This window comes from Aspergillus aculeatus (genome assembly GCF_001890905.1).
Source record: "Aspergillus aculeatus ATCC 16872 unplaced genomic scaffold ASPACscaffold_17, whole genome shotgun sequence".
In the NCBI taxonomy this organism is placed as follows: Eukaryota; Fungi; Ascomycota; class Eurotiomycetes; order Eurotiales; family Aspergillaceae; genus Aspergillus; species Aspergillus aculeatus.
Genome location: NW_017962992.1, coordinates 266,170 through 287,964, shown reverse-complemented (window position 1 = coordinate 287,964; position 21,795 = coordinate 266,170). Strand labels below are relative to the sequence as shown.

Sequence of the window (21,795 nt, the reverse complement as noted above, 5' to 3'; positions counted from 1 at the left end):
AGGGCGCCAGCTATCTTTTTATAGTGCTAGACCGCAGGGTTTGGCCAGGGCATTGGGCTCTTGCATGTTTTTTTCTCATTTTCTCGGAGCAATCAAAACGGCAATACGTAGCGGACAACAGTGGGTTCAGAGTTGAAGCGAAGCTGGACTGCAGCATAGACAGTAGGTGAGAGAGACCTAGAAGCGAAATCCGGGGTACCTTGGATTGACCATGAAGTTACATAATGCGGATTGGCCGGATCTACCCAGCAGTAGGATGTGGCGGAACCGGCTAACGCAGACCATAGACGTTGGCGTTGTCATGGAATATTCTTTTGCTAGGCCAATTGGTTCTATCTAGCCGAGGGGAACAATCTGAATGGTTCTTTCGGCAAAGTAAACTGGGGAGCGGATCCTTGGCAAGCGGAATCCCCTCCGAGGGACTCGCGACATCCGGCAACCGATAGGCAAGTGCTTGTATTTATGTAGACCACCGAGCAATTGTTGGGATTGTGGAGGCCAATGTAGCTCAACCACCGAGCAGCTTAACGGCTAGATCACCTTGGCTCGATGTTTTTATGGCGCCACATCTCAAGGTTCTCCAGATTCGGATTAGATCAAGACTGGAGTCCAGGCACTATGCCTGTAAAGCTGTTTGGGATATTGGGTGTAAATACCGATTGGTGGACAGTGTTGATGTCAGTCATACAGCCTCCATCCTGGAACGATAATAATTCTCTCTTGTCGCGGCGCTGATTGAGGAGATGCTGATCGCTGTTGCTCGAGTGAGCGACGTCTCGATTGAGCATGCAAAGTGTATGCAGCAGTCTTCAGAGCGGTCCTCTCTGACATTGGCTTTCTTAGCTATCTAGGAGGAAACGTGCAGCTGTAGCTGGAACTTATAAGGGCCCCATTACCGTGTCAAGAGAAGTATAACTCATGGCATGACTATTCCGGCCCGCAAGCAGGCCCAAAGACGTCGGGGCTGAGCAGTGGCACTGCATCACCAGATCTTAGTCGATTACAGAAAGAAGTTGATTGTCCCAGGAGACGAAGCGAAAAGTCTAAGCCATGTATACTTGATAGGTAGTGATGATCGTGTCGTGTCATGGCTCGGTGAAGCAAAGAGAGGTGGAGAGGAACAGTTGGAGATTGGCAGGAGTTTGAGTCTTGACCGAATTGTGCCTCGTACCTGACCATCAAACATACAAACAAACAAACAAACAACAAACATAACAATTGCGACAGATAACTCCGCGAGTACAAACCAACAAGTATGACTATGAATAGCATATGCTAAGAGTCCAAATGCTTTTAGGCCACTGCAACTCACTTACGGAAACGCTCCACCTCTCGCTGCCCCAGAATCTGCTCCTCAGGAAACCAGTTACCATGCATCCCATACGGTACACGCTGCGGCAAGAGCACACGAGCCACGACTTCCTTCATTTCCAAGGCATCAATAATCCACAACACGCTCTGAGAAGTCTCGGGTGCTGCGCCGTTTTCATCGAGCTGCAATTCATCGTACACGTAGGTGACGAGCCACCCATCGTCCTCGGACTGACCATCCTTGCGAGCAACAAACGAGCACTCCTGCGCGTACCATCCATCAGGTAAAGCAAAGACTTTGATGGGATCATTTGGATCATCAGAAATGAGAACTTCGGCGACAGATCTTTGGTCAACACAACCATCCACCTGCGACGGAGGGTCGGCGAGGCCTCGCGCAAGCAGAGCCACCACATCGATCTTCACAAGACATTCAACCTTGACATTGCTAATACAAGCTTCCGCAAAGTCTCCAGTCCGCATCGAGTTCCCATAAACGAAGCGAGTCGGTGCCATCTGGAGGCGATGCGGCACGTGTGGAAACTCAAAGGGAATCGCAGATAATGCCCACTGATGAGAGATCTGCTTGGGCCTCCTTGCGTGGGGGAAATTGATAGTAGTATAGGCGGCATTCTGGGCTTGTTGGAATGCTTATGTTTGGAGCTTCCAAGCCGCCCGTATGGTAAAGAGGAGCAGCACTGTTCATCCGGCACAAAAGCAGATGGACCCGCGTGCCGTTGAAGGTTTCTTCATCCCAGGTGTTGACGGTGTGCATGATCATGCAGGGCGCTGAGGTGTACCATTTTACCTTCTCGGGCTCGTACCGGGGAAACACCCCGAATCGTGTCTGGCCACGCCAGTTGTACTCACTAACGTGCCGGTTTCCCACGAAGATTGAACGAATCCAACGACACAGGCATATCTATCATGACAGTGTGTTTGCGCGATACGCCGAAGTCATGCATGATCTCACCTCCCTGAAATCCCGGTTCGGGCTGGTTGAGACAAAGAGTCTGGTTGGAGAAGCTTTAGCCGGTATGATCGAGTAAGTGACGAACGGGGCTAGGAAAGTTGCATGGAAGAGAAACATCTCTTGCGTCTGAGGGTCAACGTGGGGCTAACAGGGCGAGTTGATGTTGATGAGCATGTTTCTGATCTCATCGTGAGAAATGGCTACCTACATGAGCCGTTGTCATTTCTTTGATAAAGCCCTCCACTCCCGGTCCGCCAAAGTATAGACGAGGTTTCTCATGTAGACTCTCCTTCCGCTCTACTACCAGTGAACCAGCCGACAGTCTTTAGCGACGACGGCAGAAAAACACGCATAGGAGGGCCCGTCTCGTTCGTGGCCAGTATTTGATCATCATTATGCACAACACTTGTGTTGGAAGTGCTGGTACGCCGGATGGGCCGAGCGATGAGACCCCAGAGCGAGGCAACAATTAGAGCCATCGCTTGTACGACCTCCATCAGCACGCTGAGCACCGATGATCTCGGACTGATCAGGGTGGTCACGCCTAGCGTGACATGGTGGATTCGGGGATATCTTGCAACAGCGTCATGTACATCAGTGCGGACGGATTGACAAAAGCAGGGCGGACACCGGGGGCCTGCGCGATGCGCTCGAAGAACACGCTGGTGAGCATCCCATCACTGTTGAACCAATGGAAGCCTCGGCTAGTATCAACCTGGAGGGGTTTGCTTCCGTTGCGCACATACTGCCCTCCGAAAAATTCCTCGGGAATCGCGCCTTCAGACGGACAGGGCCGGAGATTCAGGGTAGTGTGAATAGGAGCATAGTTCCCGGCATGGTAACTCAAACTTGTCAGCTCGTTAGGCATCAATGCTTCCAAGAGCAGGCTAAGACGCGAGCGTACGGTTTTTTTTTTTTTTTTTTTTTTTGTCCATTGTGTCTGTGCAAGCGGCATTGAATGCCCCAAATGGGACACGGTGAAGAGAACCATGATATATCCCTCCAACATGTTCTGACCACCCGGCTCATCTAGGTCCTGCTCAAGACCGCGATCGAGCAAGTCATAGTGGTAATACGAGAGCTTGAGAAATTGGCAATCAAGGCTCATTTCAGCCACGCAAAATTCCTGGAGAACTGGGTCAAAACCTTGATTCACACAAGATATTATAGCAGGACAGCTCACAATTCGATGGGAAACAACGCCGACTGGCTGAACTCAATCGCGCTAACTCATGCCAAGCCACGCTCCCATGAAGAGTGCTAGGCAGCGTGGGATACTGGCGTCGTTATATGATTCGAAACTTTCATGATCGGATGTTTTCTGGGAAAGTCGAGCTTCCCCATTTGAAGGTATACGATGTGTATAGAACCTAGGGAAAAGATTTGAAGAGCGCCACGTGAAGATAGACCAAGAGTACTCACTATTGACAATTGCTCTATGATTTCTCTCTCTGTGATGAAGAACCGAAGACATACCCATTGCTGTCATCACCTGTGCCTAGGGAGAACCTTATGTTCTCCTGCGTTGCAAACGTCTGGACCTGGGTATCAAGAGCTTGCGATGTCGTTGTACGTGGGAGAGAAAGTGTGAACAAGAACTAATGGTAAACAAAGAATGACAGTACAGGTCAATTACTTCCACTCAGGCTGGGGAATGCTCTCACTGTTTGGGCAGAAGCATGTGACGTCAAGACCAGCCAGAGTCAAGCCAGGCTATTTCCATATTTGGCTAGTTTTCAAATGGGACTTGAGGCATCTACCTGCCTTGTCTACTTTTGCTCTACCAATATCTTGAGCTTACCTGCTCTCATACTGTATTTAAAAAACACAGGGTCTGAAGTATGTACTTTATTTCCTTATATGTATCGTAAAGCATCGCTCATTAACATCCACATGTAGAAGCCTTGCTAATTAGAGGCCCCATGCAAATTTTCTTTCAGAAGCGGGGAAGAATCAAGCAACGTAAGCCACCTGGCTTCTGACAGGCACATTCTGATCCGTATCAGCCGAGGGGAAGCCTTGAACATTGACGCCCTTCCGGAAAAGGAGACAATGCGTTGAGCCACCGAAGTGGAACATGCCGAGCTCGTCACCTTTGTTGACATGCTGGCCCTCCTTAACAGTGATGTCACAGGTCGAGACCTCGCACATGCCCACACCCAGGAAGGCCATAAGGCCGATATCCGGGTTGTCGCATTCGATGAACATGATGGCGCGGGTGGCAGTGGCTGTCAAGAAGCCCTGCGAAGTGACCTCACCGCAGGCATCAATCCCGTGCTTGTGCTTCTCGGTGGGGTTCGGGTCGCCAATGCCCTCGAACAAGGGCTCAGAGTAGTATGTGCCATCCACGACGTAGGCCTTGACGATCTTGCCGGAGACGGGGCTGTGCCAGCGGTGGTAGCTCAGTGCGCTAAGGAAGGCCTGGTAGACGGTGCCACCGTTGAACTGCTCCGCCAGGGGGTCGAAGGCAAGCATGTCGTTGATCGAGTACGGCTGGTGCTTGATCCAGAAGGTGTCGCGGGCTTTCACATTGTACGCGACCTTATAAGGCTTGGACTCGCAGGCATTGGCGATGATCTTGTCGTCATCAGGACCAGCAACTGGCCGGATCCCCTCCCGGAAAAGCCGCGTGAAGAAATCGTCCCAGGATTTGTAGCCGTGGTGAGGAGCGGAGGGGTCGCAAATGAACATCTCTTCAAATGTGTGGTCGGTCTTGCCGCCCAGGTTGGCCACCTCGACTAGGTCGGACTTCCCCGTCTCGCCGAACCAGCCGTTCGCGGAGTCGTCGAGGACGGATGCAGACTCGGGGGATCTGAGGAAGTCACCCCAGGCGTTGAGGACTTTCTTCAGCATTCGGTTGACGTCGGGGTCAAGGAAGGCGGCGTAACCGGAGGGGGTTCCCATAGGCCAGTCTAGGACAGCATTGATGGGCAGTCCGACAAGACCCACGCGGTGAGAGAAGTCGTTCCATGAGGGGGCGGTGGTGATGAGATGGTTGAGAACTTCCAGCATGTGCTTGTAATCGCGTAGCTGTGGGCAGCCGGTCGGATCCGTCGCGTAGGTCCGGTTGCGCGGGATTTCGCCGAACATGGCGGCCATGAGTAAGTAGACCCTCGTGTTGGACTCGATAAGTTCTTGAAATTCTTTTAAAACTGGGTGAAGCTCTTCAGGCTTGTTGCGGTCGACGTGGGCGATAACACCCCCAACCCATTCGTGATGCTCGTCCAGGGTGGAGGGCATCCATCTTCCGACACTGAGACATAGGGGCTTAGAAGATGGACTGGAGTATTTGTGGTAATCAAGATATATATGGCTTACTGGTGTAGTCGGGGAGTCTGGTGCTTCTTCTGGTGGGTTTGATGGGGAGACATGATGGGCGGGATGGTTGGTCTTGGCGGAATGTATGAGGAATCTGGGGAAGAAGCTTGGCTAATGCTGGGCAGGAACGAGCTCAGTTTATACCACAGCATGCCGTAGACAATAGCCTGACGTGAGGTGAACTTGCATCATGATGATGCTGTAAAGACAGGGCAGTGGCACAAGAAGTGGGTCATGTTTGCGACGCAGCAGTAGGCACTGGGCTGAATCTGAAATGGTGGAGAGAACGAGTGATGTCATGGAAGTCAACTTCCGATGATCGCCGGTCCTTGCACCCAACCACAATCCTATGCTGGATTTCTAGACCTCGCTTGACAGTCTGGTCTTTCTTTTTTCTTTCTTTGTTTGTTTGTTTGTTTAGATGCTAGAAAATGCGCTAGTCTTGGTCAGAGGTATGTCGTCGTTGCAAGGAAATTCAATTGCAGGGAGGTTGAAGAGGATTCTAATGTACTGTTCGTAATATCCCGGGCGTGGTCACGGGACTATTTAGATGCTCCTGCTCATCATGGATCTAGAGTTCGATAACTTATTCTTGGTTCTGTCTGAGCTGCCCACCTACTCTTATCACCTATAGTCGTGCCATTCTATCCAATTTCATCGTCTCCGACTTCATTTGTCCCATCGCCCACCTCATAATGATTTGCACAACGGCGCCGATTTGCTCCTCAGTGTTATCAGCATGTACCATGAGTCGCACGCGGTCCAGGTTCCTCGGCACAATCGGATAATCGACTGCGTTGACCCAGAATTTAGCCTGCTGTAGGGGCTTCGCCAGGCTGCGCGCCTTGCCCGGTTGTGTTACCAGTGCGAATATCGCGGACCTGAATGTCCTAGAGCGCCAGCCTGTCTCGGTTGGAAGTCGAATGATGCCTCTGTCCTTAGCTTCCTCCCACTGTGGGTGGTTTGTCAAGGTCCAGTAGGTAAACTTGATGTTGTGCTGCAGTCGCGCTCGACGCTGTGATAGCGGTAAGCTTCTCTCGTTCCATATATCGATCTGACTCTTAACTAACTCTGTCACCGTCCTTACTTGCCAGCAGCTCATATGCAGCCCTTATAGCGACAACCGTCACAAAGCTAGGGGCTGTTGTGAATAGGACATTGCCGGAATAATTCAGCAAGGTTTGCTTGATCGTGTCGTTACATAAAACGACACCTTTAGATAATTAGCCGACGCGTTGCAGATGAAGCTAGGACTCTTACCTCCTGATGCCCCGAGGGCTTTACCACAAGTCTGGACCCTGATAATGAACTCTTTTTCCAAGCCATATTGAGCAATCAAGCCTGATCCATTAGGCCCAACGAGTCCGTTGGAATGGGCTTCGTCGATAACAAGCACATAATTGCCCAGGGGAAGTGATTCAGATGCTATTTGAATGATCTCATGGATGGGAGCCTCGTCTCCATCCATGCTGTAGACTGATTCAAAGCAGACAAACACCACTTGCTTGCCCTCTGCGATGCCGTGGTTCCGCTCTCGGGCGTTCTCGAGACAACTCCGGAGAGAGGCACAGTCGTTGTGCACAAATGGCACAGCCTTAGCGCGCCCATTCTTCATTCCCTGACGGGCACAGGCATGCATAAGTTCATCGAAGATGACGATGTCCCCAGGCTGCGAGATCACAGACCAAATGGCCACATTTGCGTCAAACCCTGAGCCGAATACCATTGCATTCTCAGCATTGTAGAATGTAGCCAGGTCACGCTCAATATCTTCAAGATACTGTCTGAGACCCTCGAAGATGCGGGTGCTGCTGCTCCCGACTGTGAAATCTGGATGTTTCTCAAGCTGGTGCAAAAAGGCTCGACTCAAAGCGCCGGAACCTGACAAGGATAGGGTATCGTTGGATCCGAAGTCGATGGTGCCTTGCACTTCGCTTGGGGAAGCTGGTTGAATCAGCCTCCCCTCACGCTGGCGCTGGTCCAAGGCCAGTCGGAGTTTGCGATCGAGAATCTTCGGTCCCAGAGCCATATTGTGGAGAGTTCATAAAGATCCAGATTGGTGTTTGCGAGTGTCAATCTGCTTCTCTGCCTGCTTTCGTTGAGCCTATATACTTGTGGGGTTATGCCACTACTGAGCTCGCCTTCAAGGCGTGCGATTTATTCCTAAAGCAACCTGCCCGCATCGCAAAATCTGCCAACTTCCATTGATTGATATCCGGCTTTCTCATTCAAAATCCGGTATTATACTTGCGAATTCCCGGTTGAGAGGTCCAGCATCTCATGTGATGATATCAATGGACTATCTTTTTTCAATGTCAGCCCTTGTATTCGCGCTGGTACATCCTGCTGTTGTCAAAACATCATCGAGAAGTATATCAAACTCTCATGCCGATTCATTCGGAGGAGGAACAGTACCATAAGAGCCACCTCAGCCATGGTTCTTCCGGATCTAATTGTCAGCCAAGCCGCGTGGCTTACCTCTAGCGAACATGCCAATCATCTCCGACAGCTTGTCACCAAGTATGGCGATACTACGATAGTCTACTGCGCGGATATGGCTGTCAATCAAATGGATGGGCGCTCTGGCCGTTTCATTATTAACTTAAGTGGAAGACGTCATGTAGCAGATCCACACACTGACCTTGACTGGCCCCATACGGGCCCTCTGAATAGGTTAAACTCAATGGTATGATTTAACTGGAAGGATAGACCTACCCGGTAATTCAGCCATTAGGGACCATGACAGCTACCAACCACTACAAGTCGAGTGTTCATTGAATTATCTTGTCTTTTGAAATCGAGTTACCTCACGCTCTCATCAAGTTAAAAGCCATGTCCCATCTGGTTTCAGGCAGTGAAAACGTCAGAGACTAAACCTTCAGTTGGACTCTGAACAGATGCCTTGGGGGTTGCTGGTCATGACACTTGGCTCCGCCTTTCCATCAAATGAAACGGCTACGCCAGGGAGCTTGGAACCTTGCACCAGAAGCAGAAAACCCCGCGAGTTGTTAAGCAGTTTTCCGATGGGGCTGTTCTCCTCATTCTCTGGTAGCTGAACGCACAAGTCGGCTCGGGTCCCAGAAGCCAGCTGCATCTGCAAGTGTACATGTAGCGTTGACTTCCAGTGGAAGAACTCTATCTAGTTTATACACGAAGCGGAAAGCTCGAAACTCTCGGCTATTTCATCCATGACAGGTCACATGTCTGTTTTTGTCATGATCGACCTTCCGAGGATGGGTATTCCTGACATGACAAGAGGTTGTACAGATACATGCGTCCGAGGATATATATGTCGATGCGCATACAGTATGCAGAAGAACGGCAACAAACAAAACAAACAGGACATGAGTAGATATGATACTCATATTTACTATGAGTGTGTACATATGTAAATAGAAATTACTCATCACTGCATGCACACCACATATATGTTGTGTACTGTACTCCGTACCAGTCCGGCAGCGCAGGCACAGGCACGTTCCCGAACTTTCCGCAGACACTGCGATTTGGTTCCGACTGTTGATGATGTCAGTGGCAGTGATTAATTGACTAACGCAAATAGGCCGGTGGGTGGTGAAAAAGTCCCAGTCCAGCCAGTGCTGAGTAAGATTAATTCTATTTCAAGGGCTGGTTAGTTTAGCTTGCAGTCTTGCACTACGAATAATACGGGACTGATATGGATCCCGGGTGGGGCAAAGACCCAAGCATGGCAGCAAACAACAACCAACAGGGCAGTCCAACAGGGCAGTCCAACAGGGCAGTCACAAACTAACATCCGACTTTCCACTTGAACCACTTTCTGTTTTCATCCAAGCCATTCAATTCAACGGCACCGGGCCACAGGGCACAAGACCAAGGGACTGCCAGACTGCCAGCCCACTTTGACCCGTGGCATGCTCCAAATTCCAAAGCAGAAACTTTCAGAAATTCAGAGACTTCTTCCGGACCCTGAGAATCTATTGCCCGCGCCCTCAATGAATGGTCAGTGTTACAGTGAGGTGGGGCGGGCAAGTCGCGGGATGCCGAAGGATGGAACTTCCTTTCCATCTTTCCCACACAATCACACCCTGTCCATTCACCCTTCGACCCCCCACCCCACAGGAACCCGATCCAAAATCTGCACTTGCTGTTCCTTCCGTACCTTGCGACGCGACTGCGTACGTACGTATCTATGCACGGTTGCCCACTGCCACTGTTTTCAACCAGTACTAAATCTACCAGGGGGCAAAAGAGGCACCACTATTCGCAATTCTCGCGCGGACTCACGATGGCCCATATACAATAATAGCGCAGTGGCAAATAGCCTGAATTATCGCAGAGGCGCTTCAACACGACAATGTTGCGCCTCACATTGTGAGTGTGTGAGGAACACGAGGTCTTTCACCCGGCCAAGCAAGACAAGAGTTTTAGCCTAGACAAGCATCATGAGACGATATGCTTTGCAGTATCGGTCACAGGGGAAACGGTTCGTGACAAGGCATCGAAATGGCCGTTTCATGCCAATGTCACCATACTCAGAACAGCTTCACACATGTCTCGCTTTCTCGGCCCATCCCAATCTCCCAGCGAGCTGTCAACCCAGCAGTCATTTATTTGACCAGTCAACGGCGGTTCCAGACTGACACGGGAATAATTAATGCTCGACGTACGTAGTAGATCCTAGAGTCTTATACTTCTTGCCTATAGGGTCGGTGACGACGCTTATCTTGAGAATCCAGATACGGCGAATGGAACCTGTGCGGGCTCAAAACCGACCGGGTTTTGGATAACAACCCAGACTGGTCGACAAGCGACATGAGTGGATATTGATACAGACAGAACTTTTTGCATGAGGATTTTACTGGTTTTGATTTATCTGGTTGGACCGAATGCTGGGTTGAATTGATAGCGGGACTCTCTCCCAGTCCCTCCAGCCCTCCTCCCCCTCCATCAGCACAAGAAGTGAGAGCGAGAAAGTGGGAAACCAAAACCAAGTCCCCATCAGAAGAAACACATTTGTCTCAATTCACCCAATCATGAAATCCTGATATGACGTTTCTTAATTTAGCCACCCATCATGGGCGAAAGTGAGATGGATGTCTTGGATTGCCCACCTCACCGCGGCCCTACTGCGGGTCGGTGGTTTCGGATGTCTCATGTCGCCTCGTCGAACAATAATGCGGCCGTCGTCATAGTAGGAGAGGCACCGCTCCAGCAAAACCACTCCAGCTGCGCTCCATTTTTCTCCCCCATCTCGCCCGCTTGATAGGATTTCTCCCCTGCTGCCATAATCCATCATAATCCTTGTTGTGTTGCTGTTGGTTTAATCGACAAGTCACTCGTTTTGTTCGTCTTTTATTCCTCCCTCATATCAACTCTCTACTGGTTTATACTTCCCGCCGTTCGTTCGCTTCCCCGGAGTCAGGGCATGTAGGACAATTTCAGTGTTATTCTTATCTTTTTTTGAGTCGCGCAGTTATCGGTGCAGACCACTTTCTTGATGTTCGTCCCGGCAATGCAGCGCTCGGCGATTCTGATCCTATCGTTGCTGAGCATCACTGCATTCGGCTGGCCGTACGATGAATCGCTCGTTGACTACAACTTGAATGAAAACAAATCAGCAGAACACCCAATCAATTACTGGGGAGAATGGTCGGGTCACGACTACCATCCCTCGCCAGATAACTGGCGCTTTCCCGTCTATACGATTTTCCTGGACCGCATCGCGAACGGTGATCCCGCAAACGATGACATTAACGGAACAACCTTCGAACATGTATTGAACTCGAATCAAATGCGCCATGGCGGCGACTTGGTCGGCTTGATTGATTCGCTGGACTACATCCGGGGTATGGGGTTCAAGGTATGGGAAACCACAGACCTCTGATACCGTGTGACATTGCTGACCGGGCAGGCTATCTACTTCGCTGGAACCGCCCTGATGAACCTTCCTTGGGCCTACGATGGCTATTCCCCAGTTGATACCACTCTTCTCGACATGCACCATGGCACACTCGAGGACTGGAGACGGACCGTTACCGAGATCCATGACCGTGACATGTATGTGATTATGGACAATACGCTTGCAACGTGAGTATCACCCTCGAGACCCCTCGACCCCTCGCATTCAAGATATGTCACTCACGTTTCGCAGCTTGAGCAACTTGATCGGTTTCAAAGGCCATCTCAACGACTCGGCCGATTTCAACCCGAAAGAGTACGAAGTCGAGTATATCTCAGAGAGACAATACGCGGACTTTAAATTCGGAAACGACTACAATGAGACTTGCAATTACCCAAGGTTCTGGAACGAAACTGGATATCCATTGACTAGCGGAGGTGTCGAGGATTTGAAAGGCTGCTACAACAGCGACTTTGACCAGTACGGAGAATTGGAGGCGTTTGGTAACTTCCCTGACTGGAAGCGCCAACTCACCAAATTCGCCTCGGTGCAGGACCGTCTCAGAGAATGGCACAAACCCATCCGCGACGTCATCACCCAGCATTCCTGCATTGTGATCGCGAGTCTCGATATTGACGGATTTCGATTCGATAAAGCTGTACAGTCGACCCTAGATGCACTCGGTGACATGACTGCTGTATATCGTGAATGTGCGAAGAAATATGGGAAGAAGAATTTCTTCCTCCCTGGTGAAATCACGTCCGGAAATACCTTCGGTAGTCTCTATCTCGGCCGTGGCCGTCAGCCTGACCAGACACCAGACTCAGCAGGAGCCGCCGTCAAATTGACGAATACTTCGGATGAGTACTTTCTTCGAGACGATGGGCTTCAAGCACTCGATGCCGCTGCCTTTCACTACACGATTTACCGGTCGATGACTCGTTTCCTCGGCATGGACGGTAACTTGGTCGCCGGTTTCGACTTGCCCACGGATTTTATTGAGGCTTGGAACGGCATGTTGGTGACTAACGACATGATCAACGCGATTACAGGCGAGCTCGACCCGCGACACATGTACGGAGTCTCTAACCAGGACAACTTCCGCTGGCCCGCTATCAAAAATGGCACGGACAAGTATCTCCTAGGTTTGTACATTGTCACACTGGAGCTTCCTGGTATTCCTCTAGTTCTGTGGGGTGAAGAGCAAGCCATGTACGTGTTTGATGCCACAGCCTCGAATTATCTATTTGGTCGGCAGCCCATGACTTACCACACTGCCTGGTGGACTCACGGCTGCTTTAACTTGAACACTTCCAAGTTCTACGATTTCCCCAACGAGAAGGGATTGTACGGGTGCCATGATATTACCGTCACCTACGACCAGCGGAACCCGGCCCACCCTCTTCGCAACATCATGAAGCGTATGTTTGAGGTCCGTGAGCACTATCCGGTTGCCAATGATGGTTTCTACCTCGAGACGATCTCCCAGCTCACCCAGGATATCTATTTGCCTGGTTCGTCGACTACGCCGACAGTCACTGGTCTCTGGTCAGTGCTGCGAAGCTACTTCCCTGGCGTCCAAAAGGAGTCTACCGGGGCCAATAATACCATTTGGCTCGTCTACCACAACGACAACAAGACAGTTACCTACGGCGAGAACTGTAGCAACAAAAGTTCTGCATTGCTGTCTCCTTTCAAATCGGGCTCGAAGCTGAAGAACGTTTTTTATCCGTACGACGAGCTTGAGTTGGAAGATGGCCCCAGTGGCCAGGACTACGGCTGTTATAAAGGCATGAAGCTGCTTCCTTGGGAGTACCGTGCCTACATTGAAGCCGAAGACTTCATTGAGCCTCGTCCTACCGTGACCGAATTTATTCCTGGTCACGACGTGCGCCTACTTTCCATGGATGACAAGGCTCAGACGGTCAACATCTCGTTTGGGTACTCGAAAGAGATGGACTGCGATGGTATCACGAAAGCAGTCTCCCTGAACTCCACAACTCACAAAGGTGTCACAGCCTCACTGGACAAGTCCACCGTCACTTGCACCAATATTACTGCACGAACAAGCAAGGAGGATTATGTCGGCGAAATTCCCACGATCTGGACATGGTCTGCTCAGTTGACTGATGTCTACCATGGTGTTCATCAAATCACCGTCAAGAATGTTTCCACTACCTCTGGGACTCACACCGACTCTGTGGACCGGTTCTTGTTCCGTGTCGGATCTCCAAGTAATCCTTTGATCTCACCGTTGATGAATTACTCGACTACCCTGGTACACAAGTCGGACAATGGGAATGTTATTGTGCAGCATGAGGCTGCAGGTGCCGATCAGTTTCGCTACTCAACGACTTTTGGCCGGAGCTGGTCCAACTGGACCACATATGAAGGTGGCAATACCACTATTCAGGAACTTGAATTCGACGGTACGAAGAACCAGAAATGGAAGGGAACACACGTTCAGGTGCAATACTTCTCCAGACTCACTGGCAGCAGTGCGTATCTGCAGGAAGGTGATGTTGACTGGGAGGATGGGGTGCCGCGCCGATTCCCTCATCTGTGGTGGAATGGTCCGTACAACCAGTATGGTTACGATTCCGGTCTAGATGCAAAAATGCGTTACGATAAGAAAGAACAGCGCTGGAAGTACGACTTTGTCACCGAGTGGCCGTCTGTGGGACAGATCAGTGTCTGGGGTATCGGAGAAGATGGTATCCCTGATACGACCGAGGTTTACGGCGATGTTGACAACTCGTCCGTGGTGCAGAAGCTTCCTCCGTCATATCTCTCTTCCAACGTGATCAACATTACTGATTTGCCTCCCTTCCCACACCTCGGGTGGACCATCTCCTTGAACGATGCCACGTTCCGATATGATTTGCTCCCTGTTGGATCGGGATGGGCGCAGCTTGTGCTCTATGTCCTGTTATGGGTCATTCCGATCCTTATGGGTCTTGTGGGTGTCTACTTGTTCATTCGGACATTCTATCGCGTCGAGCTCAATACCGACGGTAACATGACTACCAAGGATGGTGCAATGCCGCTAGTCTTCTGGCGCCGACTCAAGGACAAGCTCGGTAGTGACGACGACTCGATTCACGCAATGTCTGACGTATCAGGGCCAATGGACGTGGCAATTGCCGGCGTTCCCGAAGAACGGCGGACCGTGCTTATCGCTACCATGGAATACAACATTGAGGACTGGAAGAACAAGGTCAAGATTGGTGGTCTTGGTGTAATGGCGCAGCTAATGTCCGCGAACCTCAAGCACCAGAACCTGATCTGGGTTGTTCCTTGCGTTGGTGATATCGATTATCCCACTGACTCGCCTGGTGAACCTTTCGTCGTCACCATTCTAGAGAAGCCATATCTTGTGAACGTCCAGTATCACATTGTCGATAATATTACCTACGTGCTTCTTGACGCGCCGGTCTTCCGTCAACAAACTAAAGCGGAGCCTTACCCACCTCGTATGGACGATCTTGAGAGTTCCATCTACTACTCAGCTTGGAACCAGTGTATCGCCGAGACTATCAAGCGATTCCCCTCGATCAACCTCTATCACATCAACGACTTCCACGGCTGCTTGGCACCTCTGTACCTTCTGCCAAGTCAAACTATTCCCGTCTGCTTGTCTCTGCATAACGCCGAATTCCAGGGTCTCTGGCCATTACGAACCCAGCAAGAGAAGAAGGAAGTCTGCTCTGTCTTTAATCTTCCCGTCGAGGTCGCTACCAAATACTCTCAATTCGGAAACGTGCTCAACCTTCTTCATACCGGAGCCAGTTACCTACGATTCCATCAACGCGGGTTCGGCGCTGTGGGTGTGTCCAACAAATACGGAAAGCGCTCTTGGGCTCGTTACCCGATCTTCTGGAGTCTTGACAAAATTGGCAGTCTTCCGAATCCCGATCCCTCTGACACAGCTGCCTTGGACGAGAACGCAGATGCTCCACTTCTTTCCACTGAAGAGCGAATTGAGCACAAGCTCCAGGCGCAGAAATGGGCTGGACTGAACGAGAACCGTGATGCTGATTTGCTCGTCTTCGTGGGCCGATGGTCGAAACAAAAGGGTGTGGATTTGATTGCCGATGTCATGCCGGCCATCCTATCTGCCAGACCTAATGTTCAACTGATTTGTGTAGGCCCAACCATCGATCTTTACGGTAAGCTGGCGGCCACCAAATTGGAGCGGATTATGGAGATGTTCCCTGGAAGAGTTTTCTCTAAGCCAGAGTTTACCATCTTGCCTCCTTACGTCTTCTCGGGTGCCGATTTCGCGCTTATTCCATCGCGAGACGAGCCATTCGGTCTGGTTGCTGTTGAGTTTGGTCGAAAGGGTGCCCTGGGAATTGGTTCTCGCATCGGTGGACTGGGCCAAATGCCTGGTTGGTGGTATACTGTGGAATCAGATGCTACACGCCACTTGTTGCATCAATTGAAAAAGGCCATCAAGTCTGCGCTCGACTCGACTCAGGAAACCCGTGAGGAGATGCGTGCCAACTCCGCCAAGCAGCGTTTCCCTGTACTCGAATGGATCCAGAAACTTGAAGTACTACAAAGAACCGCGATCCAGATCCACTACAAGAAGAACCAGAGCACCGTCGCAGGCCCCATGCCGGAATCGCAGACCTACTGGGAGACACCTAGCATGCCTCCGAGTGCCCGTAACTCCACGCTGAGCCTTACTGGGCTGGCCGACGGAGGCTCGGACAATTCTCCCGGAAAGGTCATGCTCAATGCGCAGTCTCGACTACAGGAATTGCAGGCAGATGATAACAGGAACAGCGGCCTCGGCCGCAAGCTTTCTCTTGGTCGACGAGCTGGGCCTGGTCAAGGCAAGAAACTTTTTGGCAAGCCACGCGGCAGTAGAATTGTTGAGCAGGAGGACGATGACCTGACTGATTTCGATGATGAAACCGATGCTACTCACCAGTCGGACTACATCTCTCCCGACGAGGCGATGAGGGCAGTGAACAGCACTCTGGCGGCGCAGGAACTCGGACAGACACTCGGAAATGGAAGCTCACTCTCACTGGCCGGTCCCCGACGGGGTTCTCACCTTGGAGTTCCAGGCTCACCCGGCCAGATCTCGCGAGCATCTTCTCCGCTCCCGACACCATCTGACTGGCCCTTGTCTCCAGGCTTGAGTGAGACCACTCCCTTTGCCCATGCTCGCAATGTGTCTGTCCTATCTCTACCTTCCGTTGTGGGCGATCACAGCCATGGCAACGAGACCCAGCCTGTCTTTGAACTACAGAAGGTCGATCCTACCTTCACGGACAGCATGGGCCACTTCACTCGACGCTTCGAGGAGCGTCTTAGGAAGTACGACAAGAACTCCATCAATGATGACTGTATCGAGACCTACCTGATGAAGAGTGAACGCAAGTTCTTCAACATGTACAACGACGCGCAGCTTAAGAAGCACATTGAAGACCGACCCATGACCTCGCCCAAATCCGAGAACTTTGTCCAGGACACCTCGTACAACCGTGTCTCAGACGCAGGGCCGAACTCCAACGAAGATGAGATTGACCGATGGCTCGCTCGTTTGGGGTACAGCCGTCCGATGTTCCTACAGCGATTCATGAGGCGGCGCATTGGAAATTGGCCGATTTACGCTCTCTTCCTTGGTCTTGGGCAGATTATCGCGACGAACTCCTCGCAAATGACCTTGTTGGCCGGTCAGGTTGGTGAAACAGCCACCAAGGTATATATTATTGCCGCGATTTACTGTATTTCTTCGATCTGCTGGTGGTTCCTGTACTACACTGTTCCTTCGGTAATCGTCCTCAGTCTTCCCTGGTTTATCTACTGTATGGCTTTCGTGGTCATGGGCATTTCGCCGTTTGGTGCCTCTACTCTCGGTCGCGCATGGGCTCAAAATGTGGCTGCTGGTGTGTATGCTGCTGCGTCCTCCAGCGGCTCGCTCTTCTTCGCCCTCAACTTTGGTGATCAGGGTGCAGTCCCCGTCAAGGATTGGATGTTCCGTGCCGCTATGATCCAGGGTATTCAGCAAATCTACACCGTCGCCCTCTGGTACTGGAGTCAAAGGGTCACAACGGTCGAGGTCGCCGGCGTTTCTACTCTCGCTCTGAATACCTGGCGCCTGACTGCAGTGGTGATGCCCATTGCCGCTGTGTGCTTCGTGATCGGTGTTCTTCTTGCTCTGGGTCTGCCAAAGTACTACCGTCAGGCACCGAGCCGTATCCTCGACTTCTACACTTCGCTCCTCCGGCGCCGCATCGTCCTCTGGTTCTTCTTTATGGTGATCATCCAGAACTGGTTCCTTGCCGCTGCCACTGGTCGCAATTGGTCCTTCCTGTGGTCCTCTAAGCATGCGAAGACATGGGAGGTTGTTATCCTTGTGATTGGGTTCTTTATCGTGCTCTGGATTGCTATAATGCTTTTCTTCCGCTACCTGGGCAAGGAGCATACCTGGGCACTCCCTGTCTTCGGATTGAGCTTGGGTGCTCCCCGCTGGGCCCAAATTTGGTGGGGAACCTCGAATATCGGGCAGTACCTTCCTTGGGCTGGCAGTCTTACCTCTGGTGCGCTTGTTTCGCGAGCCATCTGGCTTTGGCTGGGTGTTCTCGACGAGATACAGCAAGTCGGACTTGGTATGATCCTCCTGCAAACGTTGACCAGAGTCCACGTTTGTTTTGTGCTCTTGGCCGCACAGGCCTTTGGCTCCATCGCTACGATGGCCGCGCGTGGGTTTGCCCCGAACAAGGTTGGACCAGGTGGTATTTCGCCCGATGTGGGCACCAGTGTTGACAAGGTTGGGAACGCCTGGTTCTGGATCTCGCTTTTCTTCCAACTTCTGGCAGCGTAAGTTTTTGCCCTCGTCTTCAATCGTTGCGTATAGTTATACTAACGTGGTTTATAGCTGGGGATTCTTCTTCTTCTACCGAAAGGAACAGCTCAACAGGCCTTGATGTGATCATGACTTGTGTTTAATCTTGTTATTGCATATACCATGCATATATATATCATCTCATTTGCATCTATAGAAAGCCTGTATAGACCCGTTTGGTCTTTTCTTTTTGTCTGTGGATTCCGCAGTGTTTCTAGCGTTTTGGGTATGATAGAGTGTGCTTGCTGTATATACTCATGAGTAAATAGTTTTGGAGAGGTAGCTGTTGTTGTGTGGTGGTACATATACCAGTTCTCACGTCCAGTCTTCTTCCCTCAGGTTGAGCGTATCCCATGATAGGTAGTATTCTCCCATATTCTTTTTTTTTCTTTTCACTGCATAATCGTAGCAGTAGCAGTTAGGGCTACCGGCCGGCCATGGCCACCGAGAAAAATCTCACGCTACGCCTCACACCTCCCGAGTTCCCGAGAACCGGGGTCACGAATAGAATTTGTACACGACAGAAGAAATGCGACTCATGGATTTGAATTTGTGGATCGGAGTGACATGCCGAATAGTTTGGTTGGCTCATGGATAAGGTTGTCTGGCCGGGTGTTTCACTTCCGGATGGGATAGAACGGACATTCCGAATCCGGTGATACTACTGTATCTGTCCCTGTCCCTGTGCCTGGGCCTGGGCCTGTGCCTGTGCCGCTAACCTGTGCCCGCAGTGATGCGGTGCGTCACTGTCTCAATTATGGCCGTCTGCGGCGGGTTTCATTCCCTTTATAGATTTTCTTATTTTTGTTATTCTTGACATTTCTTTTTTGAAGACTTCGTCTATCGCTTGGGTATCAACTAGGCTATTATCTGTCGTGGTATTGACATGGAGGAGGGAGTTGTTCGAGGGTAGGTGCGATATTGTTTCGACTCGGATGTTTAGAACTTTAGTTATTGTGGGCGACCGGTGTCGTGTTCACTGGATGTACAGTACGGTACCCTATTTGCTTGCCCTGCGATGCTGAAGTTCCTACTTCCCGAGTCTTTTTCGGATCAGGAATAGTCGATATTCACATTTCTACATACGGTCGGTGTGAATGGTTTCCTCCCTTCCGGTCCCGTCCGTCCCCCTTACAAACTCATCTTCCCCCTCGTCTCGACGGGAACCCCCAGAACCAGCAAGCCGGCGAGGACGAACATGCCGCCGCTGATGTAGACGGGGACGCTGGTCTGGATGCCGGCGACGATGGCGATGACGGGGGCCAGGATGCCGCCAATGCGGTTGGCGCCGCCGACGAGGGCGTTGCCGGTGCCGCGGTACTGGGTCTCGAAGATCTCCGGGGTGTAGGCGTAAAGCACGGCGTACAGCAGGCTGCTGGTGAAGCTGTAGGCGCAGTTCCAGCCCAGCAGCGCGGCCGAGGAGCCCGCCGTGGTCGACGCCAGCAGGAAGGCCCCCGTGCAGCAGGCGCCCACCGCCAGCGTGCCCTTGCGGCCTAGCCGCGGGATCTCCACCATGATTCCCCCGACCAAACTGCCGGGCACCCCGACGGCGCTGATGATAAGTGAGTTGCGGTAGGTGAGGTACGTGCTGCCGTCGCCGAATTGCACCCCCCGGGTTTGTTGGAGGTAGGGGAGGAAGGCGTTGTAGAGCGGGAAGCCTAGGCCGATCAGCGCCCAGATTAGGATCATGAGGATCGTGGTGCGCGCGCGTTGGCGTGAGGCGAAGAGCGCTTTGAGGGAGGTTAGGCTTAGGAGGGAGAGGCGCGCGCGGAGGTGGTCGGCTAGGCGGAGCGGGTGGTGCTGGTGCTGGTGCTGGTGCTGGGGTTGCTGTTGTTGGGGTTGCTGTTGTTGGGGTTGCTGCTGGATGGGGGCTGCGTTGTCATTGTTGTCGCTGCTGAAGAGAGAGTGGTCTTCTCCGTCTTCGTCGGTGAGGTCGTCGATGGAGAGGGTGGTCGTCTTGCCGTTGCGCCGGGCCACTTCGTGAATCACCGTCACGGATTCCTCGTACAGGCCCTTGCCCATGAGGTATTTGGGGGACTCGTAGAGGGTGAAGAAGACGCAGCGCGCGATGCACATGACGAGCGCGATGCCGCCCATTGTGAGCAGGAAGTAGCGCCAGCCCATGTTGGCGGATTTGGTGCAGTTGGCGGCCGAGGCGCACGTCATGTTGCCGATCAGCGGCCAAGCGACGAGGTTGGCGAGGACTTGCGCCAGCGCCCAGTTCAACGAGAGCACGGTCAGCAGGTACTGATGCGAGCCCGGCAGGAATTCGAGGAAGATGGCCGAATCGACGGGCAGGTTGCCGCCCACGCCGAAGGACCATAGGGCTGTGAAGACCCCGACCGCCGCGAAGGTGGGCGACCCCGCGGCGATCAGCCCGAAGATGGCCGTGATGGCGATGGTCATGTTGAAGGCCCATCGGCGGCCGAAAACATCGCAGGTGAAGCCCCAGAAAAGCGAGCCCGCCAGCAGTCCGATGTTCTGGGCTAGCGATAGTAACGGCGGCTGCGCGACGTGGAATTCGTAGGAGACGGGCACCAGGATTAGCGAGGTCACGATGGGCCAGAGGTTGTCGCTGGCCCAGCCAAAGCCGATCACCCCGAACAGCTGCCATTGATACCGTCCCATGCCGATCTCTTGGATGGCACGGTTCAGCCGGTCCGCCTTGAAGCGATAGTCGGATGCTGCGGCATCATCGGGATAGGATGACTGCTCGGATAGTGGACTGGTGGATTGTAAGGGCTGTGACTCGCTGGGCTTGGAGGAGAGTGTGGTCATGGTCATTGATGTGATTAAAGATGTGTTGGAGAAATTGAGGTCTGAATGAGGGGAGGATGAAAATTAATTGAGTCTTGAGATATACTTCGGTCGGTCGGTCGGTCGGCGGAGAGGATGCGGGGATTCCCCATTGGGCTTATTATCGTCGCAGCTTCCACTTTCACCTCTTCACCACTTCATCACTTCACCATTTCCTCAATTTCTTCTAGACAGATGTATGTGTAATTACCACAGTCTAAGTGTCAATCAGAACTTGCGAGAAGAGCGAGAGGAGGAGAGAGAGAGAGAGAGAGAAAGATAATGCGAGGGAAAGGGAATAAAAAGTTAAGTAAGCGAGAATCGACAAGGAAGGGATGACGCGATCGGACAATGAATGGCTGATAAACCGACGACTGCAGCTCGCATGAGTCCCTCAAACTTCCTCCTGCCCAGTCCTGCGTGAAAGAATTCTCGAGATACGAAGGAGGATCTTCCTTGTGATTCATATAACATACATACTGACTAACAAACACCTAAGGAAATCGTGAGGTAACAATTACCAGGCTGATCCATGATCTCAACGACTCAATGATCTCAACGATTTACAATGATCTCCCCTCCTCCTCCTCCTCCTCCTCCTCCTCCTCCTCCTCCTTCTCCTCCTGCCGACATTCCTTCCACTGCGACGGTGAC

The 21,795-nt window shown here is 51.8% G+C and overlaps 5 protein-coding genes across 5 annotated transcripts; 1 reads left to right on the top strand and 4 right to left on the bottom strand.

Moving 5' to 3' along the window:
• Positions 1-957: 957 nt before the first annotated feature.
• ASPACDRAFT_1882985 (carotenoid oxygenase family protein) lies at positions 958-3,152 on the bottom strand (the record flags this gene model as incomplete). Its single annotated transcript, XM_020198306.1, has 7 exons — positions 958-1,906; positions 2,025-2,176; positions 2,226-2,324; positions 2,366-2,428; positions 2,493-2,527; positions 2,586-2,828; positions 2,915-3,152. The coding sequence occupies 7 exons, from the start codon at positions 3,150-3,152 to the stop codon at positions 1,309-1,311; spliced, it is 1,428 nt and encodes a 475-aa protein (XP_020052522.1). The 3' UTR covers positions 958-1,308.
• Positions 3,153-4,116: 964 nt separating this feature from the next.
• ASPACDRAFT_125678 (phosphatidylserine decarboxylase family protein) lies at positions 4,117-5,824 on the bottom strand. The gene is made up of 2 exons (XM_020196836.1): positions 5,603-5,824; positions 4,117-5,537 (listed from the first exon to the last, which is right to left on the bottom strand). Exons 1-2 carry the CDS (start codon positions 5,653-5,655, stop codon positions 4,238-4,240), a joined length of 1,353 nt encoding a protein of 450 aa, XP_020052521.1. The 5' UTR covers positions 5,656-5,824; the 3' UTR covers positions 4,117-4,237.
• A 374-nt stretch (positions 5,825-6,198) lies between these two features.
• Positions 6,199-7,645, bottom strand: ASPACDRAFT_1891112 (aminotransferase class I/II-fold pyridoxal phosphate-dependent enzyme). The gene is made up of 3 exons (XM_020198605.1): positions 6,863-7,645; positions 6,673-6,815; positions 6,199-6,617 (listed from the first exon to the last, which is right to left on the bottom strand). The coding sequence occupies exons 1-3, from the start codon at positions 7,629-7,631 to the stop codon at positions 6,231-6,233; spliced, it is 1,299 nt and encodes a 432-aa protein (XP_020052520.1). The 5' UTR covers positions 7,632-7,645; the 3' UTR covers positions 6,199-6,230.
• A 3,436-nt stretch (positions 7,646-11,081) lies between these two features.
• On the top strand, positions 11,082-18,427 carry ags3 (alpha-1,3-glucan synthase Ags3; the record flags this gene model as incomplete). The annotated part of the gene is made up of 4 exons (XM_020200084.1): positions 11,082-11,444; positions 11,496-11,671; positions 11,736-18,320; positions 18,379-18,427. 4 exons carry the CDS (start codon positions 11,082-11,084, stop codon positions 18,425-18,427), a joined length of 7,173 nt encoding a protein of 2,390 aa, XP_020052519.1.
• A 752-nt stretch (positions 18,428-19,179) lies between these two features.
• ASPACDRAFT_1874958 (putative sugar transporter) lies at positions 19,180-21,291 on the bottom strand. Its single transcript, XM_020198047.1, has one exon. It carries the CDS (start codon positions 21,127-21,129, stop codon positions 19,477-19,479), a length of 1,653 nt encoding a protein of 550 aa, XP_020052518.1. The 5' UTR covers positions 21,130-21,291; the 3' UTR covers positions 19,180-19,476.
• Between the last annotated feature and the right edge of the window lie 504 nt (positions 21,292-21,795).

Bases quoted from the DNA above. Each gene is read 5' to 3' on its own strand.
- ASPACDRAFT_1891112 (XM_020198605.1), bottom strand. From the start codon at position 7,631: ATGGCTCTGGGACCGAAGATTCTCGATCGCAAACTCCGACTGGCCTTG. The intron at 6,816-6,862 runs GTAAGAGTCCTA...AATTATCTAAAG, and splicing joins AGCCCTCGGGGCATCAGGAG to GTGTCGTTTTATGTAACGAC. The intron at 6,618-6,672 runs GTTAGTTAAGAG...CCGCTATCACAG, and splicing joins CAAGTAAGGACGGTGACAGA to CGTCGAGCGCGACTGCAGCA.
- ASPACDRAFT_1874958 (XM_020198047.1), bottom strand. From the start codon at position 21,129: ATGACCATGACCACACTCTCCTCCAAGCCCAGCGAGTCACAGCCCTTA.
- ASPACDRAFT_125678 (XM_020196836.1), bottom strand. From the start codon at position 5,655: ATGTCTCCCCATCAAACCCACCAGAAGAAGCACCAGACTCCCCGACTA. The intron at 5,538-5,602 runs GTAAGCCATATA...CCTATGTCTCAG, and splicing joins CAGACTCCCCGACTACACCA to TGTCGGAAGATGGATGCCCT.